General features: G+C 58.7%; 1 protein-coding gene across 6 annotated transcripts; it reads left to right on the top strand.

Annotated features, from left to right (window-relative positions):
* The first annotated feature begins 1,150 nt into the window (after nt 1-1,150).
* Nucleotides 1,151-24,898, top strand: MIER2 (MIER family member 2). 6 transcript variants are annotated; one of them, XM_042927697.1, is made up of 15 exons: nt 1,151-1,229; nt 8,016-8,106; nt 9,266-9,408; nt 13,192-13,317; nt 13,818-13,941; nt 14,446-14,537; nt 15,044-15,113; nt 18,148-18,299; nt 19,358-19,439; nt 19,528-19,622; nt 21,794-21,918; nt 22,007-22,128; nt 23,002-23,431; nt 23,620-23,652; nt 23,881-24,898. In XM_042927697.1, the coding sequence occupies exons 1-14, from the start codon at nt 1,221-1,223 to the stop codon at nt 23,621-23,623; spliced, it is 1,665 nt and encodes a 554-aa protein (XP_042783631.1). In that variant the 5' UTR covers nt 1,151-1,220; the 3' UTR covers nt 23,624-23,652; nt 23,881-24,898. The 6 variants fall into 6 exon arrangements, 5 of the variants coding, with proteins under 5 accessions (XP_042783631.1, XP_042783628.1, XP_042783630.1 ...); XR_006199603.1 differs by having other exon boundaries at nt 23,002-23,788; XM_042927694.1 differs by lacking the exon at nt 23,620-23,652.
* Nucleotides 24,899-25,406: the final 508 nt, after the last annotated feature.

The following is a 25,406-nucleotide window of genomic DNA, read 5'->3' as shown; positions in this document are numbered from 1 at the left end:
GACCTGAGCTAAAGTCAGATACCCAACTAACTGAGGTGCCCCAGGGTACACCTTTCAAAAGTGGTTCTTCTGTCTCCTGGCTGGTAGACTCTCAGAGCGCTGGGGATAATGCTTTTTATCAAGCATCATGCCTGGTGGATCCCAACTTCTCAGTACCCCACTGGCTGATGGCTGGGAAAGGAACTAGGCTTTTGAATTCCCCACCTCCTCAGTCTTGGAACCACCACCCGCTCATTTGTGCCAGCCAGAAATCTGGGAGCCATCGTCACATTCTCGCCACCTTCACTGCATCAGGGGGTCTTGTGGGGTCTACTTTTCCAAGCTGTCCACCTCTGTCCCCACCCCTCCATCCTAGTCAGCAGCTGACGTCTCTGCAGGCTGAGGGCCTTGCCACTGGCCTGCCTCCGTCCTCTCTTGCTTTTGATTACAACACTCTTGGTACACCTTCTGCCCTCGTGGACTCAGAGCCCTCGTCAGTCCGAAATTTAAAATGTTGGGGCTGTCACGTTCAAACTCTGCCCCCGTGCCTAGCAAAGGTTCGGGAAGTGCATTAGGTCCACAGACATTTAATCAGTAAACTAAACACAACAACTACGACTTCGGAGCCAAATGGCCCTGCGTTGGGATCCTCCCCTCTTGCCCACCCCGCCAGGACCGGCTCCCAGCACAGGGAGCCGCCTTCTCAAAGCTCGTCTTCAGGCACATTTTCGCAAGCCCCAGTCGACTCTGCGGCACACGAGGTGCCATCCCCTCGTGTCATCCCCGGGCCCAAAGTGCAGAAAGTCCCAGAGCCACGCTGCCCAGCCTTCCATCCTGGGTCCAACACCGGCGCACGGGCGGCCCGTTTCCTCATCCCTACCTCGGGGCGCGGACAGTACTCGGCCCTGGGATCGGAAGGAGGAAATGGGACAGGGCTCCCTGCGCAGGTGTGGCTCTCAGGGATCAGCCTCCCTCGACCACAGCCCGCCGCCCAGGCGCGGCCCAGGCCGGGGTCCGGCGGCGGCCCCGCGCATCCCCGTCCGCGCGCCCGCTCCGCGCACCCCGCACAGCCAGCTCCGCGCACCTACTACGCGCCCGCCCGCGCCCCGCCCGCGCCCCGCCCCCGGCCCCGCCCCGGCCCCGCCCGGTGCCCCAGCCTTCCCGGGCGCCGCAGCCAATGAGCGCGCGGCCCCGCATCCGGGGATCCCGGCGCGGCCGCCGCCTCCCGCGCACACACGGCCATGGCGGAGGTGAGTGAGCGGGCCGGGGGAGCCGGCCCCCCGCCCCCGCGCGCCCGCACCCCCCGCCCCTGGGCCCGGCCGTGCGGGGGCCCCGGGCGCGGAGACCCCTGCCCCGGGGCGCGGAGGCTGGGCTCGGGGCGCCGCGCCCGTCGGGGCCCGAGGGGCGCGGAGCTCCGTCGGCGGCCGCCCCCGGCTCTGTTCGCCCCCCCCCCCCCCCCCCCCCCCGGTCGGCTGCCACATCGCGGGGTGCAGTGCGCATGTGCGGGCAGGGGGCGGGGGCGCGGAGTGGGGAGGGGAGGGGCGGGCCTGCGGGGAGAGGGCAGACGCGGGGTGGGGGCACGCGCCCCGCTCTCCGGCCGGGATTCCCCGGCACTCGACCCCCACCCCGCTCCCCACCCCCCCCTCCCCGGTTCCTCGTTCCTAGGCCCTGGACCCCCGGGGGCTCCCGGCGGCGCGCAGCCCTGCCCTCCCGGCGCTGGCCAACTTTGCGGAGTGCGCTCTCCGGGCGCGCGGTCGTGGCGCGCCGCGCTCTCCCGTCGGAACCCCGGGTGAGACCCGGCACCGCAGCCCGCTCGTGAGCCCCTCCCCCCACCCCTCCGTGCTGGGCACCGCGCATTCGCTCCCACCAGGTCCCGAACGGGACTCGAACTCCGACATAGGGCCCGCCCTGCGTAGCGCCGGCACCGGGGTGCGCTGGGAGGGCCTAGGGCGTCGGGGCTCCCCCCCGCCTCCCCGGCGGGCAGACCAGCCTGGCCCGGCTGCTTCAAGTTACTTCTCGGAGCCTCCTGTCTCGGGCCGTGAAGCAGGCCCACGAACCCTTCCCCGAAGTCCTTGGGGCCAGATGTGTTTTCCGATGCAGAGGTTTTCCGATTTGAGGGTTTGTGGGGTGTGGAGCTGTGAGGGCTGATCTGATAACGCCTCGGATCGTTTGGGAAAACACAGTCAGCAAGTAGTTTCAAGTCCTGTCAAACCAGGGACGGGAAACTTTCACTTTTGGGCCTTTTTTAAACTTTGGAATGTTGGATAAGACTGGGTGCACTGCTCTGCTCTTGGGGCCCTACTGAGGATTAAAGGAGACTGCAGCTGCCAGGGCTCAGTAATGTGACTCTCAGTGCGCGACGCTTTAGTCTGGGGATGCAGCCGGTTGTCAGACTCAGCACGCAACCCTCATCAAATGGGTAGCCCCGCCCCCCCCCCCTTCCCCGAGACCCAGAGAGGAGAAGGGGTCCACCCAGTGAGGCGCAGCAGGGTCGTGGGATACTCGGCATGGCTGTGGGGCCAAGGTGAGTTCTCTGTCCTGGCACGACGTGGGTAGGTGTTGTGCAGGGCGGACATGGCCATTTTCTCCCACCAGTGACCTTCTGAGGGGCAGCAACAGGCCCTGGTTTGCGCTAGAGGTGGTGTGGGTGTCTGGGTGCAAGGCGGGGCCTCACCAGCCGGTTGTGTGGGGTGGCTGGACCTGAAGGTTTCTTAGTTCTCCTTGCTTTGCATTTAGGGAAGCTGGCCTTGGGAGTCAAAGGCAGAAAAGCTAGGTGTCTCAGTGGCCTAGCGGGGTGTGGCGGTAGTGTCTTTGTGTCTGTGTGTGCTCCCGGCTCAGGGGCTGGGTCAGCCCCGCATTGGGTCAGCACTCTCGGCCTGGCAGGTGTGCTGTGGATGGACAGGGCAGACTCCCCAGCTGGCCTCCCCTGGGAGCTGTTGGGTTTGGCTGTTGACTCTGCCTTGCCTGGTGCAAAGGCCCTAGACCCTCACAGCAGCCAGCTGCCCAGGGTGTCCCCGTCCCACATGTTGACAGTGTGCAGTGGTGCATTTGAGTGAATTTGAGTTGGTTTCTAGGAGAAGGTCTTTGTGTGAGATCCCCCACGTGCCTGGCTCGGTGCAAGGCCCGAGCGTCTGGCCGCAAGCACAAACCTGATGGTGCCTGTCCTAAATGAAGGGCCTTAGAGTCTGGTCAGAGAGAGCCTGGTCAGTAAAGGGCCAAGAAGTGTGCAGATGTCAGAAGCAGTGAGCCACAGCCAGTCTCTGCCCAGGGGACCTGTTGCAGCGCTGGAACCTCTTAGTTCTGTGTGACCTTGGGCAGGTGACTGAATGTTTCAGAGCCTTGGTTTCCTCACCTCTGAAATGAGACCCTCCAGCCGAGAGCTCTCCCAAGATCTCAGCTCCGTGGCTTGCACGGGGAAGCTGCTGGCAGTCGGCTGTGTCTAACCGGTACAGATGGCAGTTTGTAAGCTACTGGTACGTGCTTGATCGGTGTTAGCCGCCTGATTGCTGTAGTTGCTGGAGTAGTTGTCAGCACCAGGAGAAAAGATGGGAGCGTTTCACACTGTCTTCCTCCTGGATATCGGTCTTTGAAAGACCCAAGTACACTTTGTCTTGTGCTTAAAACCCTCCACGGCTTTCCTTTGTCCTTAGGGTAAAGTGCATCTCCTCCCTGTGATCTCACCCCAGTGATGTGACCCTCACAGACCACCTCCCCCGCCCCCACTCCTTCCATTCCCTCCTGCAGCGTAATGCCCTTGGGGAGACTCCGCTGCCCTGGTGTTGTCCCAGAACCCCATTGTGCCCCCTCAGTCCTGTGGATGTCCACTCCCACTCGTTGGCTGTCCGTGTCCCCAGCTAGACTGGTGACGTGTGTGGGAGGAGACGGGCAGAACCTGTTTGTTGATGGACTGTGGTGCACCTGGCCCAGAGCACGTGTTCAGTAAGCGTTGGTCAGCTGGAGGAGGGTGGCGCCCCAGCAGTCAGTGGGGAACCAGGCAGTGCAACTGGCTGTGGGTGGAAGGTGTTCTGGGTAGCTGTCACCGTGTAAGGAATCACTTTGAAAGTCAGTTGTTTATTGGTTTATTGAAAAAAAGTTTTTAAATCTTTTATTTATTTTTGAGAGAGACAGAGCGTGAGTGGGTGAGGAGCAGAGAGAGAGAGGGAGACCCAGAATCCGAAGCAGCTGCAGGCTCCGAGCTGTCAGCACAGAGCCCAACGCAGGGCTCGAGCCCACAGACCACGAGATTGTGCCCTGAGCCGAAGCCAGATGCTTAACCACCTGAGCCACCCAGGCACCCCTGAAATTCAATTTAAAATTACAGTTGTTTCATTGCTGTCTTTTGTGGTGCTGAGGGCTGGCTGGGCTCAGCCAGGCGGTTTTCACTCAGGGTTGCTCTTGGCGGTTGCAGTGGTTGGTGGCCGGGGCTGGAGCCGACCCCCATGGAGGCAAGCTTCCTTGCTCACGTGTGGTTGGTGTTGGCTGTTGTCTGGGACACGGACATACGACCTTTGTGTAGCTTGGGCTTCCTCACAGCATGGCAGCTGAATGGCTTTGCCAGAAGGTACCAGATGGAACCTGACTTGCATTTTAAGACCTAGCCTTGGAAGTCACATGGAGTGTGCCCCCGTCCCCCACCCTGCCTGAAGTCCCAGGCCCATCCAGATCCCCAGGGAAGGGGCACAGAATCCCACTTCTGGAGGGGGTGGCGTGTCAGTGTCACAGAAGAGCTTGTGGGACAGGATGTGTGGGTGCAGCTATTTTGCAGAGTGGAATCTGCCACGGCATCGTTGTGGGTTCTGCTTGGAAGTTGTGGGAGGAGTCATACGCTGTCCCGGGAGAAGAGCTGCCCTGGCCTCCACATCTAAGCAGTCAGGGTCCCCTGAGTCAGGACTGGTGACCATGCCTGTCCTTCCCGAGGCTGGGGTCGCCCACTCCTCTGTGATCAAGTCTTTAGAATTCCTTTTCTTCCTCCCTCCTTTCCTTGTTTTTTACCCAGAATGTCCTCCACCCACTCCCCATCCTGTTTCTTCTTCCATTTTGGCAGAGTGGAGGGCTTTGACTCTGATGGAGACATCCAGAGTGTTCTGAACAGAGGAAGTAGAACCCCTGGGAACCCCAGGGCTTGCACTGAGAGGTCAGATGTTGGGACGTGGGGAGGGAAGAGAATCCACAAAGTCAGTGTTTCTTGGTGAGTTTTGAGGAACTTGGAGTCCTCTGGAAATGAACTTGGGGATCTGAGGCCACTGAGTCCCCTGTGGGGAGCAGGGTGCTCAGAGTCCTGCCCCCTCCCCGGGGGGGGGGAGTGGGTGGGAAGGAGCCTTCCAGACACTTGTCTTTGCTCCTTTGCCTGAGCTCCTCTGTCAGAGGACAAGTCACATAAGGGCCACATCCTTCTCAGACCCTGCACCTCAAGTCTGGACTGGGAGCAGCGTTCTGTCTGGAAAAGGAGCCGTCCACACGCTGGCCTCTCTCGGCCTGCCCATCAGAGCTCTTGGTAGCGAGAGACAGAAAGCCAGCCTAGTTGCACTGGGAGAGGGAGCCCAGGGAGGCTGGAAACTCATCACTGCGGAGGGTCCTAGAGAGGGTCCATGTGATTTCAGAGGACACTTAGGGTGCGGGCTGAAGGTGAAGCCATCTGTGGCAGGCCACGCAGGCCACGGTGCTCTGTGCCCCCTGCCTGCTTCCAGCCCCCGCTGCCGCGTCTCAGCTCCACCCCACTGGCTCCTTTCCCCTCTGTGCTGCCTCTGCTGCCCCGACCGGGCTTCCTAACAGACTCCCTACTCCAGCCCAGAACCTCCCAGTGCTCCCGGCAGAGGCCGTGTACCATGCTACACTTCCTCCTGGAGAAGCTGGGGCCCCACGCCCACCAGGCCCTGTGCCCCTCATTTCCGCACCACGGTCCTTGTGAGCCCCTGCCTGCTGTGCTCTGGTGCCTGTGGCTTGGCTTTGCCCACCAGCTCTCTCTCCTGGCTGTGCTGTTCCTTCATTTATGCTGCCAGGTTTTTGAAGGGCCTCGGTCGGAGTTTGTAGTCGCTCTCCTTATGTGCTGTGTGAGCTAGGGTGTGTGGCTCGATCTCTCTGAGCTTCAGTCCCTTTGTTTCTCTTAGCAGGAGGGTTACACAACCTCTTGAGGTTTCCTTGAGGACTCTGAGGAAATTCTTACTAAACTGTTGTTCTACGCTCTAAAAGTTTTATTAAATACTCCAGTCGTGTGTGTGTGTGTGCGCGCACGTACAGATGGCTTTAAGGAGGTATAATTCGTATACAGTTCGCTCATTTTAATGTGTACAATTCAGTGGTTTTAAGTACATTCAGAGTTGTATGACCATCAGCAGTCAATTCTAGAACATTCCATCTCCCCTGAAGCAAACCCTGTCTCTATCAGCCATCACCCCTGATCTTTCCTCACCTCCGGCCCCCACGAGCCCCCTTCCCATCCGTGGATGGGCCTATTTTGGACGTTCACACACGTGGACTCACACCCTGTGTGGCCTCTCGTGTCTGGTTCCCTCCCTGAGCGTCGTGTGTTCAGGGTCCGTCCGCGGGGTGGCAGGTGTGGGCGCCTCGCTCCTGCTCGGGGCCAAGGGACGTTCCATTGTTCAGCTTTGGTTTGTCTGTTCATCAGCGGATGGACATTCGTGTTCTTTCCATCTTTGGCTCTTGTGAATGGTTTCGCCACAAATGCTCATGTGCAAGTGTTAGTGTAGATGTGTGGTTTCTTCTCCCTTGGGTGTCTTAGGGGAAGCAGGGCTTAACTCTTTCCCTTCCCCTCTTAGGTTTTCAGGTGGGGACTTAGACTGTCAAGAGACAGATGAACAGAGGAGAAACATACACAGTTTATTAACCCAGTAGCACATGTGCTGGAGAAGTCAGATGAGTAACCCAAGGGGGTGGCTAGGGCTTGGACTTCTGAGAGCGTCTGCACAAAAGAACGATAAACTTGTATAGACTGTTACGACACAGGAGGACTTTGAGTCTGTCCAGGCAACAAGTCGTGGGAAGGTGGATGTGCAGGGAACTAGTAGAAGGTCAGGCTAGTTAGTAAGGTGTGTGTGTTCAGTGAGCTGGGTGCCCGGTCATCTTCAGTGCTAACCTGCTCCCTTCCTGGTTCGGGAGGGGAGGCACCCGCACAGTGATTTACAGAGGTCGTCCTGTGTCTGTTCTTGCTCAGTGTCTTTGTCCCAGAGTAGCCCTCACGCCAGAGTGGCACACGTTGGGGTGACACACTCTGACCCCTAGGTGTCTAGCAAGCAGTGGAACTCCTACGCCAGCTGCTCCCCAAAGTGCTGGCTCCGTTTTGCATTTCCGCCTTTAATTTGCTTTCTTCTGATGAGCATTTCTTCATGTGCTCATTGGCCATCTGTGTATCTCTTTGGAGAAATGTCTGTTCAGATGCTTTGCCCATGTTTAAATTGGGTTATCTTTTCATTAACAAGTTGCAAGAGTTCCTTGTGTGTTCTCGACACAGGTCCTTTCTCAGCTGCATGGTTCGAAGGCCTCTCCCTGTTCTGTGGATTGCCTTCTTCAGTGACGGCCTTCCAAACAGAAAAGTTTTTCTTTAGATGAAATCTGGTTCATGTATTTTAACTCTTGGTGCCTTATCTAAGAAGCCACGGCCTGTGTCCAGGGTAACAAAAGATGTATTCCTGTGTTTTTCTCTAAGACTTCTATAGTTTCATAGTTTTATGTCTTGGGGCACCTGGGTGGCTCAGTCGGTTCAGTGTCCGACTCTGGCTCAGGTCATGATCTCATGGTTCGTGGGTTTGAGCCCTGCGTTGGGCTCTGTGCTGTCAGTTCAGAGCCCGGAGCCTGCTTCAGATTCTGTGTCTCCCTTGCTGTCTGCCCCTCCTCATGTGATTTTTGGACTCTGTCAGTTTCTGCACAGAAGCCAGATGAGATTCCTCCCATATGAGGCCACTTCTGAGGCCACCTGGGGAGTTGGGCTCTGACCTGAACCTGCTCCCAGGCGGGATGCAGAGATGTGCCCCAGCGGGTCCTGGGCCCACCGGGCTAACCTTGCTTCTCTTTCTCCGCAGGCCTCCTCACTGGAGAGGCAGAGCCCTCGCGTGGCCTCCTGCCTCACTCACAGCCTGTGCCCCGGGGAGCCCAGCTTGCAGACAACAGCAGGTACATTCCTTGCCCCTTCCTTCCTCTTGCCCAGGGCCACCAGGGCCTTTGTGGTTGTGACAGACAGAGTCCCACCCAGCCTGGCAGAGCCAGACACAGTGTGCTGGCTCCCAGGGTCCAGGGACAGGTATATAGGCAGAGTGGCCAGGGCTCTCCCCATTTTCTGGTGCGGGCAGGGCTGCCCAGGAGAGGGCCAGAGTGCCTTACTCCTGGCATGTCCCGCTGGCCTGTCAGGCACCTTAGCCAAGGCCTCGGGCTGGAGCCACTGGCCGCAGGAAAACTGGAGGCGCTGCTGTGGGTGAGCTCCTAGGTGCTGTGCACCCCTCCCAGGCTGGCTGTTGGCCCCCTTCCCGTCCAGCCTCAGCCTTCACCGCTCCCTGGCCTGGGGGGATTGAGCTCTAGCCATTTCCTTTTGTGTTTGTTTTCTTTAAATTTGACTTACTGAAGACCAGAATGGGGAGAGAGAGAGCAATGATCACATCCTGCTTCTTCTGGGAAAACCAGAAATCCGGTGACATGCACCACACATTGGCCTGTGCGGGTGGCAGTGGTGTTGCTCTGCCGAGGCAGCAGAAAGGACTGGCCTCGGACGGGCCTGCTGTGTGTGTCCTGCGGGCGTCCTGCCCGCACTGTGCTGGCCCCGCAGGCCCTCGTGGGTGCGCAGTCACCTGTGCGTTTCCGGAGTTGAGGGCCCCGCCAGGCCTTCCGCTTTTCCTGCCCTCGCTCGCCTGGTGCTCATTTCTTCCCAGTGTGTGGGCTCTTGCCCACACCCTCACCGGTGTCTGCGGTTGGGGGACCAAGCAAGCGTCCAGGAGAACACATCCCCCCAAATGTCCAGAATTCGTGTGTCCAGTTAGCCAGGTGTGTTCTTCTCTCAGGGGTCGTTCTGTTGGGAGTTCCCACGTGGTAGACTGACCATGCTGGCCACTGGTGTGCACACGCGTCTGAACATGCACGCACGTGTGCACACACACACACACACACACACACACACACACAGCCTTCTGCACGTGTATGCATGTACCCACACGTGCACATACCTGCAGGCTGTGGGCTTTGTCCCAGGTGACAGTGGGCCACTGTCCTCAGCCTTGCACGATGGCTGGTGTGCGTGGGGTGAGGAGTGGGGAGCTCACGCAGGCGGGTGTCTCCTCCACAGTGGTGTCCATGGGCTCTGCAGACCATCAGTTCAACCTTGTTGAGATCCTGTCACAGAACTACGGCATTCGGCAGGAGTGCGACCAGGCTGCAGGAGACCCAGGGAAGCCGGAGGGAGAGTTGGAGAAGGACTTCATCTCCCAGGTGCTTGGCTGAGCTCGTCCCCTGTGCCCCTATGTAGGGGGAGCCCCCGGGCAAGGTCACGGTTTCTTCATTTGCTGAATTAGTCTCGAAGCTCAGATTTCACAGGGACAAGTGCTGTGTGCACGTCTGTTTGCAAAGCGCCAGGCACTGTGCTAGGAGCTGAGATGGTGGGGGCCGGGCCAGACCCGGTGGTGCCTCTGGGGCTTTAGGGTTCTAGGCACAAAACCCACTGTCGTCAGACTTTTTGCCCTCAGAACCCCCTCTGTGGCCTTCAAATGTTGGAGGATCTCAAGGAGTTTTGTGCGGGTTATGCAGTAAATCCATTGTTAATAGAAATAGCATATTTTTGTGAAAATGAAAAAACAGCTTTTCCCCAACTAAAGCAAGTTGGGGAGAAGAGTGGAACCGCTTTGTGTTTTTGTAAATGCAGAAGCGGATCCGAGAGCCCAGCTACTGTCTTGAAGGCAGATGTTGATGAACAGTGATCTGTTCTCTTGGTTGGAGTGTAAACCTGGCTTCATACACGTCTGTTCTTGGAAGAGGAGAGCGCCTTCCCAGATCGTGGTGGATATTCCTGGATGCTGCCCCCAGAGTCAGTCAGTGGTGGTTCTGTAAAGGGGATTGCAGAGGGGCTTCTGCCACATGCCCTGTGACCTTCTGTGGTTGGTTGTGTCAGGACCTGTTGGTGGTGACCTTGTGGTGGCTCTTTATCCTCCTCATCGTGAGGTGTTTGCAGCCTGTGCACCGCAGGATCCGAGACACCCGGGGGCTTCCGCACAAGAGATTTATTTCTGTCATAATCGTGGAGGCCAGAAGTCCGCAGCCAGGCTCAGGCATGGTGGTTTCTGCTGAGGGCCCTCATCCTGACTTCCGGTTCATTGCCTTCTCGCTGTGTCCTTGTGCTCGTGTCGGAGCGAGGGCGGGCTGTCTGGGGCCCGTTCTCTTGAGGACCTGACCCCCTTGGATCAGGGCCCCATCCTCACGACTCATTTCCCTGTAATTCCTTGTGTAAAGGCTCATCTCCACGTGCAGTCACATTGAGAGTTGGGGCTCTGGCATGTGCATCTTGACGAGACACGAACATTTGGTTTGTTCAGTATCTACACTGATCTCATCAAACATCTTTCAAGTAGTGGGAATTTTTTTTTTTTAAAAGCAATAATCGCGGGCACTTTATGCAGTTTGGTGCTATGTATCGCTCGGTACCAATTTGGTCTTAAGACCAAAGGCAAGTCTTCTCTTCAGAAAAGAAAACACGGAGGTTGCCTGGGTGGCTCAGTCGGTTGAGCGTCCGACTTCGGCTCAGGTCATGATCTCACGGTTCATGAGTTCAAGCCCCACGTCGGGCTCTGGGCTGACAGCTCGGAGCCTGGAGCCTGCTTCGGATTCTGTGTCTCCCTCTGTCTCTGTCCCTCCTCTGCTCACACTCTGTCTCTTTCTGAAAAATAAACAAACATAAAAAAGTTAAAAACAAAACAAAAAAGAAAACATGGGTACCTGAGGGGCTCAGTCGGTTAAACATCTGACTGTTGACTTTGGCTCAGGTCATGATCTCAAGATTCCTGGGCTTGATCCCCACATTGGGGCTCTGCACTCACAGCTAGAGCCTGCTTTGGATATTCTCTGTCTCTCTCTCTCTCTCTCTCTCTCTCTGTGTGTGTGTGTGTCCCTCTCCTTTTCATGCTCTGTCTCTCTTAAAAATAAATAAACATTAAAGAAAAAAACAAAAGTTTAACGTGAATTTAAAACTTCTCAAATCTAACCAAAAACTAAAGTCAGCCATTTATTAGTTGAATACCTTATCTAGGTTTTCTTCAGACGTAATTTTTAAAAACTGATTAAGAAAAAATATAACATCCAAGGTAATTGTGGAAACACTGCCGTTCTGTATGACCTTACCTAACAGGATCGTGAATTTGTGAAGCACACGTTGTCAGATCCAGAGTTCCCAAAGTTCTAATTTTTTCTTCAGGGACCGGAGTTTCACCCTTGTAGCACATAGTTGTTTGTTTGGACGTAACAAACGTTACGTGTCCTTCGTGTCCGAAGGCGTCTGCGCCGGGCCAGACCACTGTCACCTGCCCGCCGTTCCGTCCGGTACGAGTGCAGTGGCGAGCTCGGGACGGTGTGCGTCCGGCACGGCCGTGACCCTGGTGCTTCTGCACAAACCCTCACTGCAGGGTGTGGCAGCCACTCCGCGTGCTTCCTGTCTCCTCACAAGGCAAATTGAACCACGGCTGCTCAGAGGGAGAGTTGATGAAATCAGTGATTTTGTACAGGATATTCTGGAGCGAGAATGGCACGTTTACAGCTGAGTGGGTGGTGGGAGGCGCGCACGCTAACCGCTCGCACACCCTGTGCTCCTGCCTCGACCGGAGGGTGCTGTGCCCCACCGTTGGCTCGCTCCCTTGGCACCAGCGCCAGCACAGCGAGAGCCAGAAGCCATGTCCTATTACCATGAAAGTTGCCGTGCCTCTGGGACCCCCCCAGAAAGGGTCCCGGGGGGCGCCTGGGTGGCGCAGTCGGTTAAGCGTCCGACTTCAGCCAGGTCACGATCTCGCGGTCCGTGAGTTCGAGCCCCGCGTCGGGCTCTGGGCTGATGGCTCGGAGCCTGGAGCCTGTTTCCGATTCTGTGTCTCCCTCTCTCTCTGCCCCTCCCCCGTTCATGCTCGGTCTCTCTCTGTCCCCAAAATAAATAAAAAACGTTGAAAAAAAAAAATTAAAAAAAAAAAAAAAAAAAGAAAGGGTCCCGGGAGCCCAGGGGGTCTTTGGGCCACTGTGTTAATCCCCCAACAAATGCACGGTTGGAAACTGTGGTGGAGGTAATGAATGTCCCTGTTGGTGGGGTCCCGTGAGGGTGGAAGGGGGACCTCGGGGTCAGTTGGGAGGGGGCTGGGCACAAGTTGGGTGTTCTTCCACGTGGACTTGGAGCCCCCCGGGGTGAGGGCAGGGCATGAACTGGGGTACAGGGGAGGCAGGCATCTTGAGAGAATGAGAGGGAGGTCCAGGGAGCTGGAGGCTGGCTGTGACCCGCAGGGTCAGGGCGCAGTGTGGCTGGACAGCACTGGCTTCAGGAGCAGAGAGGTGGGTGTGAGTAACAGTGACCAGCACTAGAGGAAGGCAGTGGTAGTTTTGTCTCTTCCTTCCCAGTCATCAAATGTCTCATTCCCGTTTCTTGTCCTGTTGCATTGGCTTGTAGTGTCTTACGGTGGGCTTGAGCCTCCCTTCTTGTTCAGATGGGATGGGGTTGCTCTGGTGGCTCGTTACCAACTCCTTGAGGGCTCACGGCACCTCTGTTACATTGATGAGGCAGACATCTCTCTACTTAGCATCTTGAGTTTTCGTTGTTGTTGTTGTTGTTTTGGTTTTTTCAATCAGAAGCAGATGTTGGATTTTCCCAGATGTTTCGTTCACGTTTATCAAGATGGTCTTGTTTTTCCCCATCTGATTTATTGACATCATAAGTTGTGATGGTAGATTTACAGGTATCGGGCCATCCTTGCATTGCTGGAGTTAAGCCTGGGCAGTACCGTGAGGATGGAGAGGCCAATCCTGGCCCCACCCTTCAAGGCTGGTGACCTTGGGCAAATAGCTGACTTCTCTGGGAACAGGTGTCTTGTCCCTGCATCTATTGGGGGTCATAAGGGAGTCTCTGGTTGAAGGACTGGGCCTGGGGTCTGGCTGGAGTTAGCTGCTGTGAGTGTGACGAGGTGGCTCTGCTTGTGGTGGCCAATGTGGCTCAGAACCCCGAGCAGCCTCCTGACTCAGTCCTGGCCCCTGCAGAGCAGCGACATGCCTCTTGATGAACTGCTTGCCCTCTATGGCTATGAAGCGTCAGACCCCATCTCGGAGCGGGAGAGCGAGGGCAGTGACACCACAGCCAATCTCCCTGACATGACCCTGGACAAGGTGAGTGGACTGGGAGCAGGGTTCAGGGAGGACAGGCGAGAAGGCCCTGGCGCGCACAGAGGTGCTGTCGCGGCATCAGGCCAGGCCTACTGCTTAAAGAGCCCTGTCTGTTCCCCCGCCCCACTCCCCAGAGTCAGAGCTGGTTCAGTGGCTGTGGCTTCCCACCCATGGCTCGGGTGGCCACAGGCAGGGGCTAGAGAAGGGGCCGAGTGGAGACTGGTGTGGAGAAATGCCCTTGGGCCGGGCCCTCTGGGGCAGGTGTCAGGAGGGAGGGGCTCTGCTGACCCTGGGTGTAAGGAGTGGTCCCCTTGCTGGCCTGTCCTTGTGCCTGGCCCCTTCATCTTCAGAGCGGAAGGAACCACCCACGGGTGCTCTCGGGGCGTTTCCAGCGTGAGGCTGCTGCTGGTAGTCGCTGAGTTAGCACGGTCACTTGTTATTAAGTGTCGTCTCGAGGTTGTTGAAACAAACCACAAAAACGTTCTTTGCTTTCTTGTTAAAAGGAACAAATAGCGAAGGATTTGCTTTCAGGGGAAGAAGAGGAAGAGACACAGTCCTCGGCTGATGACCTTACCCCGTCCGTGACCTCCCATGAGGCCTCCGATCTGTTTCCTAACCGGAGTGGACGTAGGTGTCCCGCCCGCTCCTGCACTGTCCTTGGGGCCGGGCCACGCACAGCTCTGGTGATGCAGGGGAAGGGGCCCCAGGATGCTGGGGATCGAGGACTTGTGCACGGATGTCTGTTGCACCTGGATGTGTCCCGATCTCAGTCTGAGCTCCTCAGGGGCTCCTGTCTCCTTGCCTTGGCATGTGAGCTGACACGAATGGCTTTGGTTTACATGAGGAAGGAATGTGAGGGTTCTTGTAGCTGACAGCCCGTCCCCTCGACTCTGCCTGCCTGTGAGGCCTGGCGGTGTGAGGTGCCTCCTGACTCCCCTGTCCTGTGCCCTGTGCCCATCTCACACCCATCGCCTGTCCAGGGTCAGGCTCCGTTTCTGGAAGGGCAAAGTGTGGGGTCAGGTGGATGGAGAGTCGGGGGGAAGTGCAGGCAGTGGCCCTCCAGGGCCCACTAGTCAGTTAGGCCACTCAGACTGCTGTGGGCGCGACTCAGCTGTTCCCCTTTCCCCAAAGCCTGCTTCCTGGCTGACGCAGACAAAGAGCCTGGCTCCTCCACCTCGTCCGACACAGAGGAGGACCCTCTTCCTGCCAACAAGTGTAAGAAGGTGAGTGGCTCTGACCCAGCGGTGCCTTGAACCTGGATCTGTGCCCCTTGGGGGCAAGGCTGAGCACGTGGTTTCTGAGAGGGGAGCTGGGCTGCGGCCTGACCGTGCTGTTGGGGACTGAGACTCACACCTGCTGCTCTTGTCCCCATCATGTGGCCTGAGGTCCTGTCCCCGGAGTCCTGTCCCTGTGATGTGGCCCAAGGTCCTGTCCTGGAGGTCCTTCTGGGGCCTTCAGACTGGACCTCAGAACCCTTGGGTCTTTGAGCCTCCCGCCCCGGCCACATGACAGCTATAGCAGACAGATGGATAAGTGGATGTAGACAGAGTCACTCACACGCACACACATCCACCTCTGCCTTTTGTGCTCAAGATCACAGGACTTGGTATCTGTGGGCAGATTGCACAGATGAGCCCTGGGCTCTAGGCAGCCACCCAGGGGCCCATGTCATCACCTTGTGGCCTGACCTCCCATCATCCCTGAGTGTCCTGGGCGTTTGCCTTTGCAGGAGATCATGGTTGGGCCTCAGTTCCAAGCTGACCTCAGCAGCCTGCACTTGGACCGCCATGGTGAGAAAAGTAAGTGGGGCCTGGTGAGTGTGGGCTACAGGGAGGAGAAGAGAGGAGAGCCCCAGTCCAGTCAGGAACGAACCTGCTGCATGCCTTCTTGGTGGGGGGATCTGAGGGGCCAGGCTCAGGCCAGGTGCCCCCTGCACCACCCTGAGCTTGCAGGACACTTGGGGCCAAGGCCAGGGCAGGAGGAGGTGGGCCAGTTGACGCCCCATCCCTGCTCACTGTCCTTCCAGCTTAGTGCTGTGTGGTCCTGCCACCCTGTGCAGCTGGTACCCCTCTGCTGCCCTCGGTTCACCCCTTCTGCCCCTTTCCTGCCTGCCCAGGTCACTGTCCTCGTCTCTCTGGGCACTCACACCTTTCCCCGCCTGGCCCTTCATGTGTCTGGACCTTGTCCCAAGTGTCCTCCAGAGACTAGGGTCTCTGTGCCTTGCACTGTTCCCCCTAGAACATGGGGTGAGGCTCAGGATGCTCGCCGTCCCGGACCTGATGTCTGTCTGTCCCCGATCCCCCTAGAACCTGGGGTGAGGCTTGTTGTGTTTCCAGATAGGCGTTGACACCTCCAGCTGTAGGTGAAGAAAATGGGATGTGAAGTCACCTGGCTATTGGCCTGAGTCTTGTTTTCCAGGCCCCAAAGCCCCTGTGAGCCTGGGGCTGGCACTCATGGCCAGGGGTCTTTCCCAGGATGATTCAGCAGCTGAGACTGGTGGAGAGACGGGGCAGGCAGGGGAGATGTCAAGGGCTCTGGCTGGTGGCTGGGATGTGGGCTTGGTGGCACGTGGTTGCTGCACCATAAGCAGTTTGGGTAAAGGAGGGGCCAGGACAGCTCAGGTCGGCTGGGTCACAGGGACGTCAGGTGGAGGTCAGTCTGTGAGAGAAGCCGAGACTGTCCGCCAGAAAGAGGCACCAGTGCGCACTCCTTAGCTACACCCTTGGAGGGTCTTGAGAACGGGTGGACCCCAGTCTGGAACCGCAGCCTCGGTAGCGTCTGGCCTTCGGGCCTTTTCCTCTTCTGCAAACCGGCCCTTGACCCCGAGGGGCTGGGAGCTGGCATCTCCCTTTGTGCTGCACCCGAGAAGAACCTCGATTGCGCTGTGCCCTGTTTCCTTGTGTGGATGGACCGCGTTGGCCCATCTCTTCTATTGTCGGTCGATAACTGCGGCTTGCGCGTGTGGCCGCGAACGTGTACGTGTGTGTCTCTCTCTTCCGGACAGATGGCTGGGAGCTGCACTGTCGGCTCATGTTTTGGTCAGGAGAGACTTGTCAGGGGCCCCTCCGGCGACGTTCCACGTCCCCGTGCACACGTGACAACGTGATGTTGACTGGAGCCCTCCTAGCGGGTGTGGAGGGGCGTCTCTTTGTGGCTGTAATTGGCGTTTCTCTGAGGGTGAACACGTTTACTGGCCGTTGCGTCTGTTGTGAGGCACCTGCTCAAGGCTTTTCCCCACTTTCAAACCGGTGTGCCTCTCTCTCTCTCATTTGTGGCAGTCCCTCCTGCGCTCCGGGTACGAGTCTGTCATCTGCCGCGTGTGCCGCCACGGTCCCTCCCGGGAGGCAGCGGCCAAGCTTTCACTCTGCCCACAGTGTGTGTGCGGGTGAGAAGTTTCTGTGCAAGACGTTCTGCTTTGTTTCCCTGCTGCACAGAAAGCCGAGGTTGGGCTTCATGGCCAGGGTGTGGTTGCAGGTGTGGGTCAGGACTGCTTTAACCCATGTGGTGTGCTGCCGCTCCAGCACCGCTTCTGGAATGGTCCGCCGCTGCCCTGCCGGTTTCTCTAGCGGGACCCTGGCCATCGGCACGCTGTCTTACTGTTGCCGCTCAGAGGAAGTGGGAGACGACGCCAGGCCTCCACCCTCCGTAGCCGTGTTGTCCACACAAGTTGTGCGCAGCTTGTCAGCTGCCTCAAGATGCCTGCCAGGATTGTGATCGGAGGTGCCCTGGACCCTGAAATGAATCTGTGCAGAATTGATCTTTGTGGTATTGACACTTGCCGTCCACACGTGTGGTTCCCTCTCGAACCCCAGCGGGGCCAGCCGTGGTTTTGCAGCAGTCCTGCGCGTACTTTGTGCTCCTATTTGTGCTGCTTTACGAGAGGTTTTCAGAAGTTTCATCTGTACTTGATTTCTGTTAGTAGAAATGCAGTTTGTTTTAGTTGATCTTGTACGGGGTGACTTTGCTGAACTCATTTACCAACTTTAACGTTTTGTAGGTTCTTTTGTATTTTCTTAGGTATTCAGTGGCGTAACTTGTGATGGCTTGCTTTCTTCGTGATCTTTGTATTTTTATCTTTCTTCCTTGCTTTGTTGTACTGGTTTTTCCTCTGGGATCTAGAGGTGATAGAGGACGTTTTTCTCTTGTTCCCACAGTTGGGGGAAGTGTCCAGTAACCCCTTTAGCATGCGGTTGGCTCTAAGCTTCTGTAGGTGCTCTGTATTGGCTAAGGCGCCTGTGGGGCCCAGTCGGTTACATGTCTGGCTCTTGGTTTCAGCTCAGGTCGTGATCTCGTGGTTCGTGAGTCCGAGCCCTGTGTTGCGCTCTGTGCTGACAGTGTAGAGCCTGGAGCCTGCTTGGGATTCTCTCCCTCTTCTCTCTCTGCCCTTCCTCACTTGCGCTCATGCTCTCTGAAAAAATAAATAAATAAACAAACATAATTTTATCTGTAGAGGAGAAAGTTCCCTCCTGTTAGTAGCTGACAGTTTTTACCATGAGCGAGTTGGACTTGTGTCAAGTATTTTTTTTGAGTCTCTTGAGATGGTTGTTTTTTTTTTCCATCCTGTTCATGTAATGCTTTATATTAATAGATTTTCAAACATTAAACCAACCTCGCGTTCTGGAGTAAACGCTAGTTGGTTGTGAAATGGTATCTTTTGATATCTGTGTGTATGGTCTTCGTTGTGGAAGAACCAGGGGAGTCCCCTGGAAGGAGCTGAGATGGCCTGCCCTGACAGGTGCTTCTGACGGGGCCGCTGGAAGAGGGGCGCGTGAGCTCCGGAGGTGGGTGCAGGCCGCGTGCCTGTGACGTGACCCTGGCTCTCCTTCTCCACAGTCTATGAGAATGACGACCAGCTGCTTTGGGACCCCAACGTCCTCCCTGAGAGGGAGGTGGAGGAGTTCCTGTACCGGGCAGTGAAGCGCAGGTGGCACGAGATGGCTGGGTCTCAGCTCCCGGAGGGAGAAACGGTGAAAGACAGCGAGCAGGTGGGGCTGCCACAGGGGCGCAGAGGGCGGTGGCGCTGTAGCACCCTGAGTCAGAGGGCAGGGCCCATGCAAGGGCGGGAGGGGGTTTGGGAGGTGCACCAGTGTGGTCGTGTGATGGTGGCGAATGAAAAACAACTTGTCAAGGGGGAAATGATGGTATAAACACCCCGATATCCCTACCCCGGTGGCGGTGTGAACGTCCCTGACATTCCCCACCCCGGTGGGGGTGTGAGTGCTCCCGGTATCCCCGCCCCAGTGGGGGTGTGAGTGCTCCCGATATCCCCACCCTGGTGGCGGTGTGAATGTCCCTGACATTCCCCACCCTGGTGGGGGTGTGAACGTCCCTGACATTCCCCACCCCGGTGGGGGTGTGAGTGCTCCCGGTATCCCCACCCCGGTGGCAGTGTGAACGTCCCTGACATTCCCCACCCCGGTGGGGGTGTGAGCGCTCCCGGTATCCCCGCCCCAGTGGGGGTGTGAGTGCTCCCGATATCCCCACCCTGGTGGCGGTGTGAATGTCCCTGACATTCCCCACCCTGGTGGCGGTGTGAATGTCCCTGACATTCCCCACCCTGGTGGGGGTGTGAACGTCCCTGACATTCCCCACCCCGGTGGCGGTGTGAATGTCCCTGACATTCCCCACCCCGGTGGGGGTGTGAGTGCTCCCGGTATCCCCACCCCGGTGGCAGTGTGAACGTCCCTGACATTCCACACCCCGGTGGCGGTGTGAATGTCCCTGACATTCCCCACCCCGGTGGGGGTGTGAGCGCTCCCGGTATCCCCGCCCCAGTGGGGGTGTGAGTGCTCCCGATATCCCCACCCTGGTGGCAGTGTGAATGTCCCTGACATTCCCCACCCCAGTGGTGGTGTGAGTGCTCCCGGTATCCCCATCCCGATGGGGGTGTGAGTGCTCCTGATATCCCCACCCTGTTGGCAGTGTGAACATCCCTGACATTCCCCATCCCGGTGGCGGTGTGAACGTCCCTGGCTGTTACTCCGGGGTAGGTTGGGTGGGATGAAGCGGGCAGGTTGGAAGAGTGAGCGTGGCTTCCCCCCAGGCACTTTATGAGCTGGTGAAATGCAATTTCAACGCAGAGGAGGCTCTGCGGAGGCTGCGATTCAACGTGAAGGTGATCCGAGGTGAGTGTGCGCGCCAGCTCTTCCCGCTCTCTCTCTTGTCACGTCCTGGGCACTGCTGATGCCGTTGTGCCCTCCCTCCTGCTTGCAGATGGGTTCTGTGCTTGGAGCGAGGAGGAGTGCAGGAACTTTGAGCATGGCTTCCGAGTGCACGGGAAGAACTTCCACCTGATCCAGGCCAACAAGGTGAGGGTGTGGCCTGCCCTGCTCCCGCCGGGGCTCCACCAGCTACGCCTTGGGGCTGCGAGCGGCTTGGGAGCCCAGGCACGTCGCCTTCACCCCCCAGCGAGCTTGAGACTCACCAGGCCCAGGGCGGGCCCCTCTGAGCCATGGCTGAAGCCCTGTCACCTGCCTCTGGCTTGCCACACGTCCCTTGATGTCTTGCTCTGGTTCCTCTGCTGACGTTTGCTGGGCCACCTTCCGGTCCCCAAGAGAAGGCTCCAGTTTGGGGAGAGACATTGCCTCGAGGTGGACTCTAGTAGTCTTGTCTGCTTGCGATTCCTCGGTACTGCCCTGCTGTTCCTTGAAGTAGAGCCTGTTGGTTGGTGTGGTGCCCACCCCCAGCCTGGACTCCACCCTCCGCCGCTTGCCTTGCGGTCTGAGGGTCTCTGCTTTCCTCAGAGGACCCACCCACGGCAAACAGTCATGAACAGGGGCACAGCCGAGTGCCAGGTTCCCCTGCCCTCCCCCCCCAGGCCTGGGTCTCTGCTGGTCCCTGCATATCCCTCGGTGATGCCATCTGCCCGTGGCTTCGTGCGTCGTGACTCCCAGATTGACCTCTTGGCAGAGCCTTGGCCCCGCTGGTGTGCAGCCTGGGACATCTACCTGGGCACATGCCTGTGGCTCCGTCTCACCGTGGCTCCCCTACCTCACCCGTCATCCAGTCTGCTGTCCTCTGTCTAGGGCTACTAGTGTGGCTCCTTCCCGCTGCTCATGGGGACGTATGTAGTAGAGAAGGGCCTGGCTGAGGCCAGGCTCGCATTCGGGCCTCGGCGTCTTCTCCCGGGAGGTTGGAGTGAATGAGGTGCCTGCTGGGGGCCAGGGGCCTGTGGAGAGTCAGGGGGCTGATGGTGCTCAGCTGACCATGCCCAGCGCTGTGACAGGCAGTGCTTGATTCTCTTGTCACATCTGTGCCCTGTGGCCTGATGCGGCTCCCTGCTCACTGCGTTTTCACCACAGCCCAGGCCGCTCTCATAAGCACGGCAGTCGGCACAGTGCCGTTGTTTCCTTTGCGTGCCGTCAGCCACGTGCCTGCCCACCCTGGTTCCGGCTGTGGCCTCCTTCTCCGGGCACTTCCGGTTTTTGCTGGATCTGGCCCCAGGGAGATTGCATAGGACTTCATCCCCTGGCAAGATGGGTGTGCGAAGGGGTCTCACTGAGAAGATGAGACCATCTACTGTGCCCCTGTCGCTGCTGGTTTCCAGACTCATCCTGGGCACCAGTGTCTGGTCCCTCATCTTGGCCAACAGTGGTGTGGACTCTGGTGCCATTACCCTCTGCAGGCACAGCCCTGGGCTTGCCGTGGGCTGGTCCTCCAAAGTGGGAAGATGCCCTGTGTTGTCAAGAGAGGGTTTTTAAACATTTGTTTCTAACGCAAGTATAGTTGGCACGTGATATCCTATTGGTTTTGGGTTGGACAGTTCTGTGCATCAGTCAGCACTCACGCCAGTAACATAGTCACTTTCTGTTGCTCTGTAACCTTGTTACGCTTCGTTGACCATGTTCCCTGGGTTGTACATTTCATTCCTGTGACTTTTCTTCCCCACGAGAGGTTTTGTAAGTGGAGGGTCCAGCTCCCCGCCAGACGTATTTGTGTGCTTCCCTTCCCGGGATACCATACACACAAAGTTATTTTCGCTTTTCCCTGTTGTGTTGTTGAGCTGGGTTCACGAACCCGTGGCGTGTGCCTTAGTGGTGTCTGGTTTGCACTCGTGGGCAGCTCTCCCCTGCTGTTCGTGACCCTTTGCACTTGGTGGGAAAAGCAGGCTTCCGTCCCTGTGTCTGCACCAGCACCTTTGCTCCCCTCTCTGCTGGGCGACAAGGTGGATGCCGCTGCCTTTGGGAGCTAGTGGTCTGGAGCGAGGGAGGTGGGCACTGGATGTGTGGATCTGGGGTGAGTAATGGGGTTCTGGCTCCACACCAGTTAGGTGGTGGGATGGGGCGCCGTCCTGCTTCAGGAGAGGGGATGCCCCCTGGGGGCGGGTTGGAAGCAGGCGATGGGGGCTGCAGGCAGAGTCTTGCTTTGTCCAGGAGCGGCAGGGGCCAGGACCTGTCCCTGCTGTTCTGGAGGCAGAAGGGGCTGGCAGGTGAGGACAGTGGGGTCTGGGGGCCACGGTGACCGCTGGGCTCGCTCGCAGGTACGCACGCGGTCCGTGGGCGAATGTGTGGAGTACTACTACCTGTGGAAGAAGTCCGAGCGCTACGACTACTTCTCCCAGCAGACGAGGCTGGGCCGGAGGAAATACGGCCCGTCCGGAGCCACGTGCGTGCCGGGGGTGGGCATCCCAGGCGGACACCTCCCACCTGAGGCTGTGTCTCCCACAGCCCCTCACCGTATGCTCCCCCCACAGGGATGTAGACCAGGACCTGGACAGCAGTGACCCTGATGGCCGCCCCCACTCCTCACCGCCTCTGCCCCCTACTGCCGACAGCCTGGGCTCTGAGCAGGACCCCCTGGCACAGATGCACACAGGTGAGAATACGGGGTGGGTCCCTGCTCTTGGGGGAGCCCCCTCCTCACTGGTGCCCTGACATGGGCCCCAGGAGCTCTCAGGGCTGGGCTCGGGGAGCCAGCCGGTGCCCATCTACCCCAGTATGTTACCATACGTGGGCAGCCACATGCACGAGTGACCGTGGGGACTTGTTACGTGGAGGGGAACTTTGTGCCCCACGGCCTGAAGTGGGGGCCCCTCTGCAGGCCCCAGGTGCCATGTGGGAGGTCAGATGGGTGTCCAAGCCTCTCTGGCATCCTGGGCTTAGGGCCACACGAGAGCAAGACAGGGTCTGGCTCAGGACTGAGTTTCTGACAGAGGCCACAGAGATAACGGTGGGGAGCTTGGTTCTGGGAGCCTGTGGTCCTGTGGGCTTTAGATCGTCCCTCGCTCCTGAATCTGGCAGGTTTCATGGTTTGTCTGAAAGGGGGACCACATCTGCCTACCCCCCGGGACTGCTCGTCATGAACCTGTGCACAAAGGTTTCTCAAATTCCATGTTTAGCTGTACTTTGCATCCAGGCGTTTTCCTTTGAACCTGTTTCGTTCTGATCTGGTTTAAAAAATGGGGGTCAGTACTTCCCAGGGCAGGTTGCCCAGGCACACAGTTTCAGTACGACCGGTTTCCTTTGTGTCTGTATGTATTTTCTGTCTTTGCATGAAAACGCCTTTTTGCAGAGGGGTCCACAGGCTTTGCTGGGCCCCGCAAAGATTGGGCAGGAGCCCTGCACAGGTTGAAGGAGGCCTAAGTGTGATTTTAACTGAGTGCACCTGAGCCGGGATGGCTCTGGGTCCCAGGAGGGCTGGTGTGGGGTGCCACTGGGGGCCCGGCCTCAGCTGTGTTCTCCCCCGCAGAGCCGCTGAGCGTAGACAGCGCGGCCGGCAGTCTTGGTGAGCCTGGGGAGAGCTCCGACAGCCTCCCGTCCTCGGAGCCAGGGCCTTGTCCGTTTCAGCAGCTGGACACGCCCCCAGCTGTGCCCCTGCCCAGGCGGCCCCCAGCCCTGGCCGAACCAGCCTTCTACCCCCCGGCCACAGCCACTCCGGAGCCCAGCACCAGCCCGAGATTGGCTGTGGACTTGGCCCTGCCGGGGGCCCTCCCCGAGGAGCTGCCCCTCATCTCTAGCCACGTGGATATGAATGGAGAGTCTGAGGAGGCTGTGGCCCCAGCACAGGTGTCCTTGTCGGTCACTGAGTTTGGACTCATCGGCATTGGGGACGTGAATCCCTTCCTGGCCGCCCACCCAGCGTGCCCAGCCCCCGGGCTGCACTCGGAGCCCCTGTCACAGTGAGTGCGGCCCCTGCCCCGGGTCCCCATGCCCAGCTGGAGTGTCCCCCAGCCTTAGGCTGAGCTTTGGAGAGGGGAGGGATGTGCCCCGAGGGCCCGAGGATGGCATGGCCATGTGGAGCAGGCTCTGTTGGTTTCTTTACTTTTATTCTCTACTTTTAATTTGGCTTATTTATTTTTTTGACTAGGTAATACACTCATATGGTTCAAAACCCAAAAAGGTACAAACGGGGCCAGTGCCAGGCTCCTCCCACCCCTGCCCCGGCCACCAGCCCTCCCCAGGCGCCAAGGACAGTGCTGCCTTGGGGAGCCTGTCAGCCAGCACGAGTGAAAACACGGTCTGCTGGGGGCGGCAAGGTCGGGAGCCACGGTTTCAGCCCACGGCGCCGAGGCCGTGCCTTCGGTGGGACTGGACTGACCCTCACCCTCTCTCGGTCTCTCCCCTGCAGCTGTAACGTGATGACGTGTTGAGCTCTGGCCGTGGGCGGCACGTGTGGCCCGGACAGGACGCGGGGCCACCGCGGGGCCTGCCTCTGCCAGTCTTCCCGACCCCTCCCCTCCTCGTGGGTCCCGGGTCACGCCGCCTCTGCTTCAGAACGCGTCAAGGACGGGGGTGAGCGGTGGCTGGGACGCTGCCCTGCCCTCCTCACACATAGACTGGCGCTCTCAGTGCCCAGCACCACTGTTTGTGCTGTCCAGGCCGCTGCCCCCACCGCAGGACCCGCCAGGCAGCTGGATGCAGAGGGCCCGGCCCCGTCTAGCCAGCAGAGGAAGGTGTCCCTGCCCCATCGGGGAGGTGGGAGATGGGGCGGGATGCTGCCCCACCAGCAGCCTCCGCCCGGGGCACCCTCGGCCCTCCGCTTGGCTCTGTCTCCCTGCACCTGGCAGGGCCTCAGGCTGCCCCAGCTCGGGGGTCGTGGGCAGCTGCTACTCGGTGCCAAACCCCTTGGGGCACAGAGCCATATACCTCGATGTCGGCCCCGCCCACCCTCGATCTCCACCCTGCTCTCCTCGTCAGGAAAAGCCGCACTTTACCCCACACCTGCCTACCCCCTCTCTCCAGCCAGGAGTAGCCTCGGGGGTGGGGTCGAGGGGACAGGTGACCCCCCGCCCCACCCGCCCCCTTGGTACCAAGGCACCGAGGGGGCTGGCTCCAGTCCGTTCCCCTGACCCCGTGGGTCATATTTCTGTTGAAGCTCCCCAGCAAGATGGTTTGGGGGCCCGGTCCTTCTCTTTCCCAGCTTTCCTCATTTTATTTATGTTTCTGTTTACAAATTGGAGTGGGGTCCTCCATGGGGCCAGGGCAGTGCTCCCCAACCCCCGGGTGTCACCAGGAGAGGGTTTTGGCTCGAGCCCGTCTGCAGAGTTGGCCTCGACCTTCCCTCACCCCACCAAGGACCACACTGTGAAGTGATAACTGCCTTGAATCCCTTGCTGTTTTATTTATTAAACTTGATTTGAAGCCCATGGGTGCCTTGTGCTGTTGGGAGGAGGTGCTGGGGACCGTGGGTCGTTTGGTGGGCCCTGTGCTGGCAGCAGTCAGGCTGTGGGGGGCTGGTCCACCATGAGGGCCAAGGCCACAGAAAAGCCCCGGGTCCCCGGGGAAGAGGTCCAGGGTGAGAGCTGGAGGGTAGTGGGAGAGGCTGGGCAGGTCAGGGATGGCTGGCTTCATTCTGGGTCTGGAGTCCCTGGGGGAGTAAGCAGGGGCTTAAGACCACTTTCCATAGTTGCCTGTGGTGACTGCAGAGGGGAGGGGGCTGGAGGCAGAGTCAGGTGGGGCGCCTTACTGGGAGGGGGGGGCGGGAGACAGCGGGGAGGGGGGCAGCCTGGCTGGGACGGGGGTGGAGTCCAAGAGAGGATGAATCAGGTACCAGGTATGTTGGGAGGGTCGGGGGAGTCAGGGTCTCGGCATCTGGGGTTTATTCCTGCAGGGTTGGTTGTCCAGTGTTGGAAGCCAGGGCACAGGGGCCAGGGC

The sequence above is a fragment of the Panthera leo genome, chromosome A2 (genome assembly GCF_018350215.1).
Source record: "Panthera leo isolate Ple1 chromosome A2, P.leo_Ple1_pat1.1, whole genome shotgun sequence".
Lineage (NCBI taxonomy): Eukaryota > Metazoa > Chordata > Mammalia > Carnivora > Felidae > Panthera > Panthera leo.
This window is presented reverse-complemented; position numbering and strand designations above follow the sequence as displayed.